Below are 20,727 nucleotides of genomic sequence, written 5' to 3'. Positions count from 1 at the left end.
CGACGACACTTTACCCACATGCACATTCATTAAGCTCCATTTACTGACAATACTTTTGATGTTATTTAATTTTGATTGAAAACGCATAACCCAGTGGATTTAGGGCAGTTGTATTTTTACCTTGTGCAAATTAGCAGACAACAATCATACATACATTACTTTATGCAGATGCATTAAGCCCTGTTTTCCCATAAAGAGACTCATATATACTAATATGAGATGAATATTCACATACTGACAATATATTAGAGGTAATTTTATTTTGATTGAAAACTCATAACCACATGGATTTAGAGCAATTGTATTTTTACCTCATGCAAATTAGCAGAAGACAAGTGTATTGTTATTATACATTTAATCACATAAATTAAGCCCCGTTTACCGAGAGAAAGGATTATTAATATCTTACTTATTGTACTCCATGACCGTGATGAGCAATGGTGAGCACCCTACAATACCCAAAGTCTTTTTTATCGTACTCCATGACCGTGATGAGCGATGGTGAGCACCCTACAATACCCAAAGTCTTACTTATTGCACTCCATGACCGTGATGAGCGATGGTGAGCACCCTACAATACCCAAAGTCTTACTTATCGTACTCCATGACCGTGATGAGCGATGGTGAGCACCCTACAATACCCAAAGTCTTACTTATCGTACTCCATGACCATGGTGAGCGATGGTGAGCACCCTACAATACCCAAAGTCTGAGCTGATCATGACCTAAATGAGTGAGTCCTTCTGTTAAAGTGTACAAGATCAGCAAACTGCACATGCCACAGTTTCCCAGAGTGAGGTTGGGACAACTCTTTATGCACATAAATAAAGCCCCATTTTCCCAGATTAACATCTTATTCACATACTTTCATCACTTACTTATCGTACTCCATGACGGTGTTGAGCCGGTGAGCGATGGTGAGCACGGTACAATCCCCGAATTCTGAGCTGATCGTGTCCTGAATGAGTGAGTCTGTCTCCAGATCCACGGCTGCGGTCGCCTCGTCGAGGACGAGAATCTTCATCTTGCGGAGCAGGCTTCTGGCGAGACAGATCAGCTGACGCTGACCCACACTGAGAATGATTAAGGGTTTCTAGGACAACAGGGCTAAATGCATGTCAGTGTGTAACGTGTCATCCCAGATTAGCCTGTGCAGTCCACACAAACCAATCAGGAATGACACTTTCTGCCTACACTGGATTTGCGTTAAGAAAATACTTTCCTGGCTTTACAGGTCAACTGACGATGAGGGACACTTAGAAATAAGGATTATGAAAAGATTAAACAAGGGCTGTTTGTAAAACATGCATGCCCCCCATATGGGCTGTCAGTTGTAGTGGCAGCCATTGTGTGAATACGTTTTATTGGCACTGTGACCTTGACCTTTGACCTAGTGACCTGAAAATCAATAGGGGTCATCTGCGAGTCATGATCAATGTACATATGAAGTTTCATGATCCTAGGCGTAAGCTTTCTTGTGTTATCATCCGGAAACCACTTTACTGTGTCAAATCACCATGACCTTTACTTTGACCTAGTGACCTCAAAGTCAATAGGGGTCATCTGCGAGTCATGATCAATGTACCTATGAAGTTTCATGATCCTAGGCGTAAGCGTTCTTGAATTATCATCCGGAAACCATTTTTCTAAGTTGAGTTACCGTGACCTTGACCTTTGACCTAGTGACCTGAAAATCATTAGGGGTCATCTGCAAGTCATGATCGATGTACCATTGAAGTTTCATGATCCTAGGCATAAGCGTTCTTGAGTTATAATCCGGAAACCATTTTACTATTTCGGGTCACCGTGACTTTGACCTTTGACCTAGTGACCTGAAAATCATTAGGGGTCATCTGCGAGTCATGATCAATGTACCTATGAAGTTTCATGATCCTAGGCATAAGCGTTCTTGAGTTATCATCCAGAAACCATTTTACTATTTCGGGTCACCATGACCTTGACCTTTGACCTAGTGACCTGAAAATCAATAGGGTTCATCTGCGAGTCATGATCAATGTATCTATGAAGTTTCATGATCCTAGGCATAAGCGTTCTTGAGTTATCATCCGGAAACTATTTACTGGTTCGAGTCACCGTGACCTTGACCTTTGACCTAGTGACCTGAAAATCAATAGGGGTCATCTGCGAGTCATGATAAATGTACCTATGAAGTTTCATGATCCTAGGCCTAAGCGTTCTTGAGTTATCATCCGGAAACCATCTGGTGGATGGACGGACGGAAATACGGACCGACATGAGCAAAACAATATACCCCCTCTTCTTCGAAGGGGGGCATAAATAAAGAAAATACATGTCAAATGTTCTTAGGCTTTTGCTACAATTTGGGCTAAAATAAATAAATAGGTTTTAACTAAATCGCAGTACCTAAGATTTTGACCACCTTCCCCAACTTCATACTCGAGCTGACCGGGAAGTCCTTCAATGAAAGTCTTCAAGTGCGCGTGATCCAGCGATGCCCACAAATCATCATCATTGTGGGCCCCGAGGGGATCCAAATTCATGCGAAGACTTCCTGAGAAAAGGACTGGCTCCTACAAGTTTTGAGATAAATCAGCCATGCATTGGAAAAACAGGGGTTAATGCAGGTGTGTTAAGTGTGTTTTCCCTGAGAAAAGGATTGGTTCCTGCAAGTATGGCGATAAATGTAAAACTAAACTAGTTTTTTAAAGTTTGGAGATTATTGTGAAAGTAGACTGGTTCTTACAAGTTTGGATATAAATGTAAAAGTAGACTGGTTCTTACAAGTTTGGAGATATAATTATGTAAAACTAGACTGGTTCTTACAAGTTCGGAGATAAATGTAAAACTTGATTAGTTCTTACAAATATGGCGATAAATGAAAAAATAGTCTGGTTCTTACAAGTTCAGAGATAAATGTAAAACTAAACTGGTTCTTACAAGTTCAGAGATAAATGTAAAACTAGACTACAAAGTTGGAGATAAATGTAAAATTAGACAGGTTCCAACAAGTTTAAAGACAAATATAAAATAATACTGGTTCCAACAAGTCTAGAGATAAATGTCAAACTAGACTTGCAACTACAAGTTTGGAGATAAAGGTATAACTAGACTGGTTCTTACAAGTTTTGAGAATACGGGCCAAGATCTGTGTTACATCATGTTGCAAGTTGCAATAATAATGTTAGTTGACTTAGGCAACTTTCAGCATGAATTGAATATATAATAATTGCAAAAGCACAACTTTAGATCCTTAGAAACTCTGCATACTGTTTGAATGGTACACCTTACCAAGTAAAGGAGTAAAGTCTCAGACAACTGCATACTGTTTAAATGGTGTACCTTAACAAGTAAAGGAGTAAAGTCTCGGACAACTGCATGCTGTTTGAATGGTGCACCTAAACAAGGATAGAAGTAAAGTCTCAGACAACTGAATACTGTTTGACTGGTTCACCTTGACAAGCAAAGGAGTCAAGTCTAGGACAACTGCATACTGTTTAAATGGTGTACCTTAACAAGTAAAGGAGTAAAGTCTCGGACAACTGCATGCTGTTTGAATGGTGCACCTAAACAAGGATAGAAGTAAAGTCTCAGACAACTGAATACTGTTTGACTGGTTCACCTTGACAAGCAAAGGAGTCAAGTCTAGGACAACTGCATACTGTTTAAATGGTGTACCTTAACAAGTAAAGGAGTAAAGCCTCAGACAACTGCATACTGTTTAAATGGTGCACCTTAACAAGGAAAGAAGTAAAGTCTCAGACAACTGCATGCTGTTTAAATGGTTACCTTAACAAGGAAAGAAGTAAAGTCTCAGAAAACTGCATGCTGTTTAAATGGCGTACCTTAACAAGTAAAGGAGTAAAGTCTCAGACAACTGCATACTGTTTAAATTGTGCACCTTAACAAGGAAAGAAGTTAAGTCTCAGACAACTGCATGTTGTTTAAATGGTGTACCTTAACAAGTAAAGGAGTAAAGTCTCAAACAACTGCATACTGTTTAAATGGTGTACCTTAACAAGGAAAGGAGTAAAGTCTCAGACAACTGCATGCTGTTTAAATGGTGTACCTTAACAAGGAAAGGAGTAAAGTCTCAGACAACTGCATGCTGTTTGAATGGCGCACCTTAACAAGGAAAGGAGTACAGTCTCAGACAACTGCATGCTGTTTGAATGGCGCACCTTAACAAGTAAAAGAGTAAAGTCTCAGACAACTGCATACTGTTTGAATTGTGAACCTTATCAAGTAAAGGAGTAAAGTCTCAGAAAACTGCATACTGTTTGAATGATGTACCTTAACAAGGAAAGGAGTAAATTCTCAGACAAGTATTGTCATTGAAAGACAAAATGTGTAGAAGGTTGTGAATGGTATAAGGCCCACATTGTATTGTTTTAAGGGAATCCCTTTCTTATTTTTCAACAAAACAAATACAAACACAAATAACACATTTGATTTTTATTTATAATTCTCAAGCAGAACTGCTGTATTACTTATAAAAAATGTAAAAAATAAAACACATAAAGGTTTGAAATTAATATATGTATGTTTGATTCTACATAATGTAGACCACGAGTCATTGCATTGGTTGTATGACCTTTTGACCTTCTTTTTCAACATTATTTGGCCAACATTTTCTTAAATAACTTTTTTACCCAAACTATAATTATAAATTGGGTCCATGGGGAAACAAGAGGGCCAAGATGGCCCTAGTTCGCTCACCTGAGAGGAGTCGGTTCATTTAATCTTTACCAAACGTCAAACTTTACCTAGATATTGTCCAGACAAACATCCCGGTCAAGTTTCATCATTATTGAACCAAAACTCTGGCGTATGGAGTGTTTTTGTAAGATTTTACCTGGTGACCTATATTTTGAGTTGACCCCCCTTACCAAACATCAAAATTTGATAACAAAAATAAATATTTTGACCAAGATTCATAAAATCTGAAACAAAATTGTGACCTCTAGAGTGTTTACAAGGATTTTGTATTATATAATGAAAATTTGGACAATCTAAGGGCATTAATTATGGCATTAATTATGTGATTTTGCTCATTATCAAACTTGACTGAGATCTTTCAGCAACTTTCATAAAGAATGCTTGAGAAGTGTTAATGCTAGAGTGTTTACAAACCAAATGTGCACGAACAGACGGCGGACAATGACCAATTCTAAAACCTCACCTGAGCAATCAGGTGAGCTAAAATGTTTACTGATCTGAGCCATTTTCAAACTTGTCCGAGAAATCAATAAAACCAATGTATTGATTAAGTTTCACGATGATTAGGCAAAAAAAACTAACTTCTATAGGGTTCGATCACAATGTTTCTCTCTAATCACATAAGGAAAACTGCCCCCCCACTGGCGTCCATGTTTTTTGACCGATCGGGACCATTTGCGAACTCATCCGAGATATATATAAAACCAATCATTTCACCAAGTTTCATGATGATTGGGCAAAAATTGTGACTTCTAGAGTGTTCACAAGCTTTTTTTTACTATATAAATACAAGAAAACTGCCCCCCGGCAGCCATGTTATTCAACTGACCGGAACCATTTTTTAACTCAACTCTCGTATCAAGGAAACAAATGTTCTGACCAAATTTCATGAAAATTGGGACAAAAATGTGACTTCTAGAGTGTTCACATGTTTTCACTATATACATATAGAGAAAAATGCCCCGCCCACTGGCAGCAATGTTTTTCACCGATCTGGACCATTTTCGAACGAATCCTAGATATCAATAAAACCAATGTTTTGTCCAACTTTCATGATGATTGGGCAAAAATTGTGACTTCTAGTGTGTTTACAAGGTTTCTCTATAGCCAAATAAGGAAAACTGCACCTCCCACTGGCGGCCATATTTTTCAACGGACCGGAACCACTTTTGAACTCAACCAGCATATCATTGAGACAAACATTTTGACAAAGTTACATGAAGATTGGGCATGAAGTGTGACTTCTACAGTGTTTACAAGTTTTTTCTTTTTTTTGACCTAGTGACCTAGTTTTTTACCCGGCATGACCCAGTTTCGAACTCGACCGAGATATCATTGGGACAAAGATTCTGACCAAGTTTCATGAAGATCTGAAAAGAAATGTGCCCTCAAGTAAATACAATGTATTATTATGAAAACATTAATAGTCAAAGGGGAGTTACTTCTGTAAACTTAAATGCAATACATGTATTTAGAAGAGTTGTCTCGCATGTTACATGACCTTAATTCATGATTGTTTACAAGCCTTTTTACTATATAATATAAGGAAAACTGCCCATCCCTCTGGCAACCATGTTTTTCAATGGACTGACACCATTTTCGAACTCAACTCTCATATCAAGAAAACAAATGTTCTGACCAAATTTCATGAAAATTGGGCCAAAAATGTGACTTATAGAGTGTTCACGTTTTCACTATATACATAGAGAGAAAAATGCCCCGCCCACTGGCGGCCATATTTTTTCACCGATCTGGACCATTTTCGATCTCGTCCGAAAAATTAATAAAACCAATATTTTGACCAATTTTCATGATGATTGGACAAAAATTGTGACTTCTAGAGTGTTTACAATGTTTCTCTATAGCCAAATAAGAAAAACTGCCCCGCCCACTGGCGGCCATGTTTTTTTACGGACGGGAACCACTTTTGAACTCAACCAACACATCATTAAAACATTTTGACAAAGTTACATGAAGATTGGGCATGAAGTGTGACTTCTACAGTGTTTACAAGTTTTTTTCCTTTTTTTGACCTAGTGACCTAGTTTCTGACCCGGCACAACCCAGTTTCGAACTTGACCGAGATTTCATTGAAACGAAGCTTCTGACTAAGTTTCATGAAGATCAGACAATAAATGTGGCTTCTAGAGAGTTTACGAACAAATGTGGATGGACGGATGGACGGACAGACAGACGACGGACAAAGACCGGTCACAAAAGCTCACCCGAGTAATCAGATGAGCTAAAAAGATAATTTACACTCTAGCAGTCACATTTAAAGTCCAATCTTTGTGAAACTTGGTCAGAATAAATTGATTAAATAATATCTCAATTTCGTTTAAAAATGTTTTCGGTTTGTTGAAAACAAGTCCATCAGGGGGCGGGGCAGTTTTCCGTATATGGCTACAGTAAAACCATGCTTACTCTCTGGAAGTCACATTTATAGTCCAATCTTCATAAAAAAAACAAAGAAATACAATCATACATGGAATACAGTAATTGAGAATCAAATTAACCAAATTAAAACAACTATGGAGCTACCAAAATACTGACACTGTATGTACACAATATAAAGATACTTAAAATTAAACTTTATTTTAGTGTTATATAAACACTTATTACACAATTTTGTTCAATGTAGGCAACCCCATTTTATTTTTCCCCATAGTTCTTTGCCTTTTCATTTAAGGCAGAACTTTAATTGATACGGCTTTATACCTTTCAAACAAACAAACAAAAAAAGACTCATTCTTGGAATATGGAATTTTGTGCATGTACGAAAAGTGTCTGCACAGGCTAATGAGGGACAACACTTTCCGCCTTAAAATGATTTCCACTAAGAAGAGAGTTCCTTTGAACAAATAAGTATCATACAAGCGAAAAGTGTCGTCCATGATTAGCCAAAGGCTAATCTAGGACAAAACTTTACACACATGCATAAAGCCCGATTTTTCCAGAATAAAGCTCAAATAAATTTGTTCAACCCAACCTGTGGCAGAATTGTCAGACGGGATCGTAAATCATGGAGACCCAGACGACTGATGTCTTCACCGTCAATGACAATACTTCCTTCTGCCGCCTCGATCAGTCGGAACAGCGCGAGGGTCAGCGAAGATTTCCCCGCACCTGTCCGCCCCACTATTCCCACCTGTTGTTAAGAGATGATATTCAGACAATACCTGTCCGCCCCCTATTCCAACCTGTGGTTAAGACATGGTATTCAGAAAATATGACATACTTGTACATTTTTTTGTAAAGAATGCTAATGAAAATGGTTTGAATTTATGGGAGAAAACACTTGAAATCAGGCCCTGTAGTCCCCAATAATAGAATAGAATGTTCTACATGAAGAATAATGTAGATAGAGGCAGTTAATCCAGGATTTTACTAACAAGAGCTGTCAGAGGACAGCGCGCTCGACTATTCGAGTGCTTGACAGTATATTGTAAGCCACCATGGGGAAATTGTTCATATTCAATCATTTATAAGACGATCTTTCAAAAATATAAAAGAAAAAAAATTATTTATTTTTTTTTTTTTTTTTTGGGGGGTGGGTGGGGTGTTGAGAGGGGGTATAATGTGGGGTGTGGTCAATTATTAGATAATATGTCAAAAATAAAAAAAAGGAAAACAAAAAAATTTGGGGGTGGGGGGGGTAAGGGGGGTGAGAGGGGTATAATGTGGGGGGGGGGGTAATTTATTAGATTATGTTAAAAAAATGGAGGGGGGGAGGTTGGGGGGTAGAGGGGTGAGAGGGGGGTATAATGTGGGTGGGGTAATTGATTAGACGATGTTAAAAAAAATTTTTTTTTGGGGGGGGGGGGGTTGGGGGGGGGGGGGGGGGGTAGGGGGTGTGAGAGGGGAGCAAATGTGGGGTGTGGTAATTTATTACATGATGTTAAAAAAAAATCATAAATAAAGAAGTTTTGGCAATTTAAGCAAAATGTTCAATAATCTAAGTGTAAAAGGAGCCATAATTATGTCAAAATGCTTGATACAGTGGTCTGCTCTTGTTAATAGGTTGGGGTCATGTTGGTGTAACAGGGTATTCACTCTGACACTAATCCTTTTAACAATACTAACCCAATCAAGACTGAGAGAAGTTCAGTGTGAGAGATACTTTGTGATGTATTAATGAGTTTAATTACCAACATTGGATGCTTTTGTTGTGAGATGATTTCATGGTCATCTATATAATTTTAAATCATAACTCAACATTTGGTCACTTGTTTGTAAAACCTTGTAAAAGGTAGTAGGCTTTTTCCAATTGTCACTTTCTACAATAAGTCTTGTGGTCACTGGTGAGTGCATTATTCTATGTTTATATAATTGTATTTTCTTGAATTACATTGTATTGCATATTATTTTATATAATTGTATTTTCTTGAATTATAATTGTATTGTATTGCATATTATTATGTATAACAATGAATTATTTAAATTGTTATTATAATTGTTATTTGTTAATTATAACATGATTTTTATTCATGTTTCAGGCCATCATTTACATCATTTATACTTCATAGTATTAAAAGCTTGGAACGTTAAACCCAGGTTGCGTTATAGACTCAAACTCCGGCTACATTGGTAAACAAGTATGCAAAATATAAAAGCAATATGTCAAAGGATATAGGAAATATGTGGGATAGTACGCAAACTTTAACATAGATTTATCAATAATATGCATATTCTAAGTATAAAAGGGAAAATAATTATGTCAAAATGCTTGATACAGTTGCATGCTCTTGTTTATAGGTTGGGGTCATGATGGTAAACAAGTATGCAAAATATGAAAGCAATATGTCAAGGGACATTGAAAATATTTGGGGTAGTACGCAAACTTTAACATTTGCTGCATATTCTAAGTGGAAAAGGGGCCATAATTATGACAAAATGCTTGATACAGTTTTCTGCTCTTGTTTATAGGTTGGGGTCATGTTGGTTAACAAGTATTCAAAATATCAAAGCAATATGTCAAAGGATATAGGATATATTTCAGGTTGTACGCAAAGTTTAACATAGATTTATCAATAATATGCATATTCTAAGTATAAAAGGGGCAATAATTCTGTCAAAATGCTTGATACACTTGTATGCTGCTTGATACACTTGTATGCTCTTGTTTATAGGTTGGGGTTATGATGGTAAACAAGTATGCAAAATATGAAAGCAATATGTCAAGGGACACAGGAAATATTTTGGGTAATACGCAAACTTTAACATTTGCTGCATATTATAAGTGGAAAAGGGGCCATAATTATATCAAAATGGTTGATAGAGTTTTCTGCTTTTGTTTATAGGTTGGGGTCATGTTGGTAAACAAGTATGCAAAATATGAAAGCAATATGTCAAGGGACAATGAAAATAATTGGGATAGTACGAAAACTTTAACATTTGCACGCTAACGGAAACAGCACGGAAAGGTTAACGCCGGGGTGAGTAGGATAGCTCCACTATATATATTTCATATATAATAGTCGAGCTAAAAATGAAAGCAATTCTTGAAGAGTCTTATGTAAAGTCTATTCTTTGTTCAAAGAGTTAAGTCTAAGAATTGTTTGGTGAATACAGGCACAGAAACAAATTTTTTTCAGTTATGTTCCATAATCACTTAGAATCTCAATCAGAAAATGGGGATGCCTCTTGCATTACACTACAATGCTACAATAAGTTTTTAATCCATTCATATTTTATATTCTTTTCAAAATTGATAAGGCACTTGGTACAAAAGACACAGTTTTGAGTTCAAAATACTTAATTAAAACTTATGCCAAAATTAAGATTAATTACATTAATATATATTTTATGGGCTGTGATATTAAATGCAGGATCTCAACCCATATGTATTTCATTTTCAAAACAGAGAAATCCACTATAATTAATAAGCAGAATTCTGGTAAAACTTGGTTTCATGCATGTGCGTCCAGCGTCGTCCAAGATTAGCATGTTCAGTCTGCACAGGCTAACCAGGGTCCACACTGTGCGCCTCAACTGGGCCAGTCTGCACAGGCTAACCAGGGTCCACACTGTGCGCCTCAACTGGGCTATTGTTCAGGGACCACACTGTACGCCTAAACTGGGCTATTGTTCAGGTGAGTCTTCCTTTATAACTGAAATATTCCATAAAAGAGGAATGTGTCGTCATAGATTAGCCTGTGCAGACTTCACATTCCTGGGACCACACTTTACAAACATGCAAAAGATCAGTTTCTCAGAACTCATATAAAGGGTAGTCACTTAATGAACTGTGACCACACTTTACAAACATGCAAAAGCACAGTTTCTCAGAACTAATATAAAGGGTAGTCACTTAATAAACTTGGTCAATCTTTCATTTTCCTTGCCTGAAAAACAAATGTGAAAAAATATCTTGAGTTTCCTTTAAGGGGTAATTACCTTCACACTTGTCCTAAATGCAGCAATTTATATTTTAGGCCAGGAATTTTTCAAAGCAAATCATTAACTAAATGTAAGTTTTTTAGTTGTGTAGCAACTACATAACTTTACAACAAGAATTTGATTTCCTGATCAATTGGAATCCATTGGAAAATTATTGGCCCTTTCTTTTTAAAAATACGTCACTGAAATTAAAACAAATCAGAACAATGCAAGCACATATGTATTTATAAATTTGAAAATCTTATCAACAAAATATAAAGCATTAAACATGTTCCACTCAGATTCGCATTCTAATGCATTGCCTTTGTAGTGCCTTAGAAAATAAAAATAAATAATAATTAATAAAATTAAAATTCCTTACAAAATAAAATTAAATTTAAGACTTTTCTTACTAGATTCAATTTTGCAATTTTTCACTTTCAACCCTAGGATACAGATGAGCAGAAAACAGCATAAAACCTGACTTACTTGCAGGCTGGTAACAAATAGCCATTTATGCTTTGCTTCTGAGTGGAAGAGGGTTAAAGCACCTTAGATAAAATCTCTCACCTTTTCATGGGGTTTGAATTTCACATGTATATTTGGTAAGACCAATACCAGTATAAGTACCATTGATAAAATTTCTTACCTTTTCACCGCCCAAGAGCAAAGCTCGGGTATGGTATGAAAGTACTGAGGGTGTATATCCCAGACATCCTCAATATCACATGTAAATTTGGTAAGTCCAATACAAGGTATTAAAGTACCATTGATAAAATCTCTTAGCTTTTCAGCGTGTACGAATTTCACATATCAACAATATAAAAATATAAACAATAAAAAGTACCATTGATAAAATCCCATACCTTTTCACCGGGTTTGAATTTCACATGTAAATTTTGTAGGACTAATGGAAGACCATCTCTATACCGAGTACAATATGATCGCAGTTCAATCGAGCCCTCAGACGGCCAATCAACAGGCAGCTGAACGTCAGAATGCAGGGGTGCCTGGGACATAAAAAGGCATATAATATTATATTTCTTATAATATTTTCCACTAACTTAAAATCCCTTATTCTATGTCACAAACCTTAATTTGTATCATTTTTATTTATATTCCAGGTTGACTTTTCATTAGTTTTTACTTCTTTTCATGTGGTGCCTGGGACATAAACAAGAGCTGTCAGTAGACAGCGCCCTCGACTATTCGAGTGCTTGACAGTATAATGTAATCATGGGGCAATAGCTTGGGTGGGATGGTTGGGCGGTCCGTCAAAAATAAAGTTAAAAATATATTTGTGTTTTTTTTTTTAAATCTTTTTGGGTGTGTGCGATGGGGGGGGGTAAGGGTGGGGGTGGAGAGGGGGGGGGGGGGATATAATGTTGGGGGGTGGTCATTTATTAGACGGTGGGATTCTGTGGTGGGGCGTGGGGGATGGTTTGGGTGGAGTCCATTGTGGTATGTCAGGTAAGTGTTGTTTTGTGAAAGTATAAATCAAATCTGATCATTAAGAAAGAAGTTATGGCAATTTAAGAAAAAATGATTAATTCGACCTTAAGAGTCAAGGTCATTCAAAGGTGAAGGTCAAATTCAACTTGCCAGGTACAGTACCCGCATGATAGTAAGAAAGTATTTGAAGTTTGAAAGCAATATCTTTGATACTTTAGAAGTAAAGTGGATCTAAACACAAAATTTAACAAAATATTCAAAGCTACTAAGACAAAAAAGGGCCATTATTTCGTAAAAATGCCAACCAGAGTTATGCAACTTGCCCTGTACAGTCCCCTTACGATAGTTAGCAAGTTTCGAAGTCGGAAAGCAATAGCTATGACACCTCAGGAGTAAAACAGACCAAAACAAAAAAAACAGATTGATATAACTTTGCCTGCACAGTCTCCTTATGATAGTTAGTAAGTGTTGCAAGTATGAAAGCAATAGCTTTGATACTTTAGGAATGAAGAGAAGCTAAACACAAAACTAAACAAAATTTTCAATTTTCTAAGTATAATAAGGAAACATAATTCTTACAAAATGCTTAATACAGTTGTCTGCTCTTGTTTATAGATTGGGATCATGATGGTTAAGAAGTATGCAAAATATAAAAGCCATATGACAAGGTATATAGACAATATTTTAGGTGGTACACAAACTTGAACACAGATTTATCAATAATATGCATATTCTAAGTGGAAAAAGGGCCATAATTATTACAAAATGCTTGAAACAGTTGTCTGCTCTTATTTAAAGATTGGAGTCATGTTGGTAAAGAAGTATGCTAAATATAAAAGCAAAATGTTAAGGGACATAGAAAATATTTGAGGTGGTACGCAAACTTTAACATAGATAAATCTAAGTGGAAAAAGGGCCATAATTCTTACAAAATGCATGATACAGTTGTCTGCTCTTGTTTATAGATTGTGGTCATGTAGGTAAAGAAGTATGCTTAATATAAAAGCAATATATTAAGGGACATAGAAAATATTCGAGGTGGTACGCAAACTTTAACATAGATTTATCAATAGTATGCATATTTTAAGTGGAAAAAGGTCCATAATTCTTCCAAAATGCTTGATACAGTTGTCTGCTCTTGTTTATAGATTGGGGTCATGTTGGTAAAGAGGTATGCAAAATATAAAAGCAATATGTCAAAGGACATAGAAAATATTTGAGGTGGTACGCACACTTTATCATTCCAACGCTCACTATCATGCCGATGCCGGGGTGAGTAGGATAGCTCAACTATATATATTTCATATATAATAGTCAAGCTTAAAAGAGATGTAAAATAAAAATAAGTCCTGCTCAGGAAAAATGGGGTTTTTATGCCCGTGCGTAAAATGTTGTCCCAGATGAGCATGTGCATTCCATAGAGGCGAATCATAGACAAAAATTTCCAAGTTATAGTATTTTTGTTGCGACCAGTGTAGCCGTACACCAGCCTTCCCATTCTTGAATTCAGGTCAAGAATGACCATGACGCTTAATGAGACCATTAAACCGTGCATGACGTTCTAGCAGACATGGTGGCATCATGACTGGACTGCATGTATGTATAACCTTGTCTGGAGGTATGCTCGCCGTATATGGCATAGGACCCAATTTCGCATGAAGGGGATCATATATTTGAGAAACCACGCAGTCTGGTCAGGAGATAGGCAGTCTAGTATAAAGTCAAGTTAGGTTTCGTGGTATCACTAGCCGACAGGATAGCTCCTTAACACACTACAATGGCAGCATATGGCATTAGACCCATTTTCGAAATATGCCACTCATATTATTGTACATGTTTAACACACCTCTGTTTTGTTTGCCGTGTATTGGCCTATCCGTTCCACGCTTACAATGTTGGTCTCGAATTCACTCACCATCCTCACAAACCAGGCAAGGATTTCAGTGATCTATTGAATAGAAATGAGAGAAAAATGTGCTAGTAAATAAAAGATATAAGAAGCGATCTCGGAAAACAGGGCTTAAAGCTCACTATTCACTATTTCACTATAGAGCCGGATGTCGGGTTATCAATTTCTTCTACTGTGCCAAATATCTCCTCTCTTGTTATTAACCAGTACATAATCAACAAATTGTAATGCACTTTCACACATTGAAAAAAAATGTATAAATCTCAAGGTTCACATTTTGAAAATAAGAAAGAAAAAGTTTTGGGGCTTCCTGGCTGGTAACTACTACGGCATTTGGCCCAAAGTGGGGTTTTCTGTTACTAATACTGCACCGATCATTTTATAATTAATGAATGTATCAGCAACATAGACAGCACAATAAGAACTCTCTTGAAGTAAGTTCTAATCCAGTAGATATTAACATTTCAAAAATGTCTCATATAAAATGTTAGATTTTTAAAATCATTTAAAATAACAACACTATTTGCACAGTTTGAAACTTTTTTTCAGTTTTCAATATCTAATAAAAGTTATAAAGGGCTACCACACAGTGCAACTTGGCTGAGTGTAACCTGTGTGGCATCGTCATTCATTAACATTTTGCATGCCTGGTCCATATTAATCACACAAGGTTCATATAAGAAAATAGTGATGGGACCATACACTCTTGCATGATTGCCTCTATCATATTTTACGGACCTAAACTGATCACATCCATAAAGAAGGTCAAATTTGTGCCAAGTACATTTGTGCTTTTTTTTTTTGGGGGGGGGGGGAAACTTCACAAACATGAATAACCTTTAAAAGGTGCATTACTACATTACTATTACATCAATTAAATTCTCACAAATGAAGTCTCAAACAATCGGTGCTAAAATATCTTTCTTAATATGAGCGATGTTCTGGGAAAACAGGGCTTAATGCATGCGAGTAGTGTCGTCCCAGATTAGCCTGTGTGGTCCGCACAGGCTTATCAGGGAGGTCCCTTTCTGATTAGAATAGATTTTTGTTAAGAAGGGACTTCCTTTAAACGAAAGATTCAATAAAAGCGGACTGCAAAGGCCAATCAGGGACTACACTTTCCACACATGCATTACCCCCCTTAAGCCAGAGCCCGGCACATATCAATTAATCACTACCTGATAAAGTATGACATTTAAAACAGTGCTAAAATACATTTCTAAAGATGATACTTGATAACATAAAAAAGCCTTATTGAACCAACTCAGGTCTCTGTGCCTGTGGCATAGAAGATATTGTGTCCGCTTAGCGGCCATGAGATTACAGTTTGAATCTTCACTTTGGCAGTGTCTTAAGATCACCCCCAAAGACACCAAATGGTGGTCCTACCCAGGCATTTTAATAAGTTTTCGGGAGCTGGATTCAATAGTGATAAAATAAATAGGTCTAAACTAAACCAATATGTCACCTGCAGGGCATATGATACTGAAAGTCCAACGATAGCGCTCGATATGTTGCCTCTTTCCAGGACCGAGAACAAGGATGCCGCCAAGACCACGACTCCTCCCATGATATCCAGGCGTATACCGAGCCATCTGAATCATTGACAACATTACTTTGTAAGTATATGGATACCTATGAGACTGTCTCTTGGAAAACTGGACTTCATGCATGTGCGTTCAATGTCGTCCATGATGAGCAGTCTGTGCAAAGGATATCCCTTTGCATGCTGGGAAATTTGTCGTCTGCTAAAATGTCATCTGCTCAATTTCTAAAAATAGCATTTTCTTCATTTTTTTTCAAAGAATACTATCCGAATAGCAAACAGTTTGGATCCAGATGAGACGCCACCTTCTGTGGCGTCTCATCTGGATCCAAACTGTTTGCAAAGGCCTTCAAAATTTGGTTCCAGCACTGAAAGAGTTATCAGGGACAACAGTTTCAGTGTAAACTGGATTTTGCTAATAAGAGTCTTCCTTTCAACAAAAAAGTACCATAAAACCGAAGTGTCGTCCATGATTAACCTGTTTAAACTGCACTGGCTAATCGGGGACGACATTTTACGCAAATGCATTAAGGCGTGTTAAACTAGAATTACGGTCATGCATATGGGACATGTAACTATGGACAGAGGTTTGTCTGTTTGGTGACACTAATTTAGTTTTTGTTAATTTGTGCAATTTTGTGTCTTCATAAATATGCCCGCCCCCCCCCCCCCCCCCCAAAAAAAAAGCGGAACAGTTTTTTTTCTTTTACGACTCGTTCATGGGATTGGTAAGACCTTAAGAAATCTTGCACAACTGATAGATATCATGCTCATAGATGCAACATTGAAACTATGTTAACTGACAAGTTGCAGGATATAATTTTACAAATAGGTCTTCTTACAAAAATAAAAAATGATTATGTTTTCAAACTCAATTTTCATTTTTATTCAGGTGACAATACACCTTAATGCACTTGAACACTTGACAGAATAAAAGTTGTCAAACCCATATACAGGCCAACATCTGAATAACTATAAAAATAGTGTAAATTAATTCATGTTAGCCAGTATGAAATTTCGTGGTAAAAAAAATCCTGGACACGTAAATTGCTTTTTTTTTATTCGGAAAAAAACACACAAGAATTTGAGTCAGTTGTTTTCCGATGTGTGTGTGAAAATTGTGGATCGGTCAACCTACAAAGTCAAAGAAAATTTATGTGCCATGCAAAATAATGATTTTACAGTGATTAAATTAAGCAAACATACATGCAAACTTGAAGAGTGTTAAAGACAATTTGAAAATGTACACAAGAACAAATGCTGTCACTGTACACAGTAGAGGCCTCTGAAAAGTATTGTTATGACCCAAAAGTATTGTTTTGACCCAAAAGTGTCAAAGTATGGGAACACAGACAAGTTTTATTTATTTATTGAAAAAAAAACAACGGAAAAGTGAATGTCCTCTGTTGATTTTCTTTTCATTACAACCGATTTTATTCTAATACTTATGCTTTGCTCAATAAAATTTAACAAAGGGAAACAACTCCATAAATATCAAAGAAAGAGTTATGGGTCCTAAACTCCACACGTCGGCTCCAAGTTTTCTGTTTCCATGTTACAGGTATATGAATTTTATTCGTGCTTTTTTGAGTTATGATCTGCACATTAAAAAAACAATATGTAATTGGGCTCTGCAAGAGAAAAATACCAAGAACACTAGCCAAAAAAAAACACTTAAGAGAGATTTAAAATGCCTGCACTGTGTAGGTCATTTTAGATCTATGAAGTTTCATGTTAATATTGATAATGTAATGGAATTGAAATGAAAATAAACAAAGGGCAATAATTCTGTAAATATTGAAGAAAGATTTATGGTACCTTTTCTCTGCACTGCCTTTCAAAGCCCTTTATTTAAATATGAAGTTTTATTTTAATCTCTTAAACACTTTTTACATTAACCTTTTTACACGAAAAATGCACTATGAAGCTATGTTCTGCACATAAAATTAAGCAAAGGTCAATAACACTAATTGATGAGTTTTGCTTTGTTTTCATACTTAAACAAAATCTTTACAATGCTTTGTAATGTTTTGGTATGCCATAAGTTCTGAAATTAACTTGCCTCTCCACGGTATTACTTGCAAATGTGTACTCTTGATTCAAGTCTACCCTGCTGTCAGAAATGTCCATGAATCGTTCTTGGACGCGGAAAGCGCGAATAGTGCTCACACCTGCCAAACTTTCCCGGAAATTGTTGTAGATTGGTGACCGAGTCTTTGTCTCCAACCGTTTGAGCTGTCGTGACGTAGGTATATAAAAACGCTGAAATTACACACAGAAGGTTCACAAATATCATTTTTATTTCTCTGATCGTTTCTCCTTTTATTTATGATTTTTACATTGGGCATTTATCAAATACTAGATTGTTTCAATTATTTTTGTGTTTCAGAAAATTAATGTCAGATTTCTTTACACAATGCTCATTTTCATTATAACGGCATTGGACTGGGAAACAGTCCGCACAGGCCAGTCAGGGATGACACTTTTGCCTAAACTGAATTTTCACTATTAAGAGACTTTCTGTAGAATCACTGAAAGGAATATTGAGGTGCTGTAGGCTGCATACCTGCATGATGAAATAAAGAAATCCCAGGGGTAGAATCACTGAAAGGAATATTGAGGTGCTGAAGGCTGCATACCTGCATGATGAAATAAAGAAATCCCAGGGGTAGAATCACTGTAAGGAATATCGGGGGGCTATAGACTAGTCTACATACCTGCATGATGAAATAAAGAAATCCCAGGGGTAGAATCACTGTCAGGAATATTGAGGTGCTGTAGGCTGCATACCTGCATGATGAAATAAAGAAATCCCAGGCGTAGAATCACTGTAAGGAATATCGGGGGGGGGGGGGGGGGGGGGGCTATAGACTAGTCTACATACCTGCATGATGAAATAAAGAAATCCCAGGGGTAGAATCACTGTCAGGAATATCGGGGTGCTGTAGGCCACGACTACAAAGACGCTGATTACTGCGTAGAAACTCCACAACACTTCCACAATCTTTTCTGGCAACGTACTGTCGACAGCCTCAATGTCTTGCGAGAACCTGGAAGAATGGGAAAACGGGGCTTAATGCATGTGCGTAAAGTGTTGTCCCTGATTAGCCTGTGCAGTCTGCACAGTCTACATACAATCTAAGACAACACTTCAAGCACATGCATTAACCCCAGTAGAAACCCCAAAACACTACCACGATCATTTCTGGCAATGTACTTTAGACTGCCTAAATGCCTTGGAAGAAGCTTTATGAAAAAATTAAAGGGAAATACAGAGAAACCTCGCTATTAGGACCACCTGTGGGACTATTGAAAAGTGGTCTTAATAGCGAGGTGGTCTTAATTCTGAGTTTTCATGAATTTGATGGACAAATAATACAAAAACGTTAACATTTGCATAAAATATACCAGTAATTAATGTATGCAGTATACAAAGATATGTCCGGCTTTGTCCTTAATTGTGGTTAATTGGTTCACAATGGCTTTGTACACAAACGCGATCGAACCATAACACCAAATCAAGTAAGGTGCGAAAATTAATGGTCGTTTGGCGGGTGTCAATTTAGAACAATTTTGTTCACTGCCACTGATAAAAGTGGTCATAATAGCGGAGTAGCGGGATTGGACGGATTAGTGAGCATCAAAAATCAGGACTTCAAAATGGTCGTCGTCTTAGCGAGTTGGTCGTAATACCAAAGTGAACATAAAAATAGTTTTTACTGTACCGACATCCTTTTAAGCACTGTCAGCATTCCACATACTGTAAAATCATTTGTATTGGTTGGATGAAATTTCTTGTTTTTTTACCAAAAAACAACTTTTTTCATAGACATGTCCATTTGTGGACTTCTGCTGTTGGGAAAACAAAAAATGAGGAATTTGAGTCATTTTCAGATGTGTTTGTATTAAATACGTGGATCTGTCAACCCAGAAATCAACGAAAATTAAAGTCCAAGGAATATTAATGATTAGATAGAATTCATGTGTTGTTGTTTTTTTCAACTTACTGTCACCAGACTGTGGAAATATTGATGCAAAAAAACTCCACATAAAATCAAAACTTTAGAAAGAGACACGTCATTCTGAAAACAGAATTCCATTCTGTTTCTTGGATTACAATGCGATGAAAAATCACGCTTAACTAAACACCAACACATACTAAGTAGTCGAGAATTATCTGTCTAATACCCTACTGAAACATAGAAAATGGGTAGAATAAATATTTTATGTCAATAAAAGTGAAAGTGAGACACATTTAACAGATTTCCAATTCATACCTTGACACATAATAATACTATACATTGCAACTGGCCTGAATCAACCGTTTTTGTTTTCGTACACATAACTGAATACTTATAGATAAACATGCAAGAGTATGTCAAATTTAAACAAAATTCTTACCAAATGGCTTATATTATTTGCTGCATGTACAACACGAGTTTAATGTACATAGAAATAGTCAAAACATTTCAAATAAACTAGTGACCTGAAAATCATTAGGGGTCATCTGCAAGTCATGATCAATGTACATATGAAGTTTCATGATCCTCGGCATAAGCTTTCTTGAGTTTTCATCCGGAAACCATTTTACTGTGTCAAGTCACCATGACCTTGACCTTTGACCTAGTGACCTGAAAATCAATAGGGGTCATCTGCGAATTATGATCAATGTACCTTTGAAGTTTCATGATCCTAGGTGTAAGCGTTCTTGAGTTATCATCCGGAAACCATTTTACTGTGTCAA

At 36.7% G+C, this 20,727-nt stretch overlaps 1 protein-coding gene across 6 annotated transcripts in view; it reads right to left on the bottom strand.

Annotated features, from left to right (window-relative positions):
• Nucleotides 1-20,727, bottom strand: part of LOC127880966 (multidrug resistance-associated protein 1-like) — a 121,132-nt gene that overhangs the window by 2,897 nt on the left and 97,508 nt on the right. For 4 of the 6 annotated variants that reach the window (XM_052428481.1, XM_052428483.1, XM_052428484.1 and 1 more), the window contains 8 exons: nt 18,868-19,033; nt 18,046-18,245; nt 15,906-16,032; nt 14,375-14,476; nt 11,943-12,086; nt 7,688-7,846; nt 2,386-2,552; nt 879-1,073 (listed from right to left, as the gene is read on the bottom strand). In XM_052428481.1, the coding sequence (XP_052284441.1) occupies nt 879-1,073; nt 2,386-2,552; nt 7,688-7,846; nt 11,943-12,086; nt 14,375-14,476; nt 15,906-16,032; nt 18,046-18,245; nt 18,868-19,033 (1,260 nt within the window). Of the gene's footprint in view, nt 1-878; nt 1,074-2,385; nt 2,553-7,687; nt 7,847-11,008; nt 11,043-11,942; nt 12,087-14,374; nt 14,477-15,905; nt 16,033-18,045; nt 18,246-18,700; nt 18,774-18,867; nt 19,034-20,727 lie in introns of those variants that run through there. The other 2 variants (XM_052428482.1, XM_052428486.1) reach the window with 2 other exon arrangements.

Source organism: Dreissena polymorpha, chromosome 5 (genome assembly GCF_020536995.1).
Source record: "Dreissena polymorpha isolate Duluth1 chromosome 5, UMN_Dpol_1.0, whole genome shotgun sequence".
NCBI lineage: Eukaryota > Metazoa > Mollusca > Bivalvia > Myida > Dreissenidae > Dreissena > Dreissena polymorpha.
This window is presented reverse-complemented; position numbering and strand designations above follow the sequence as displayed.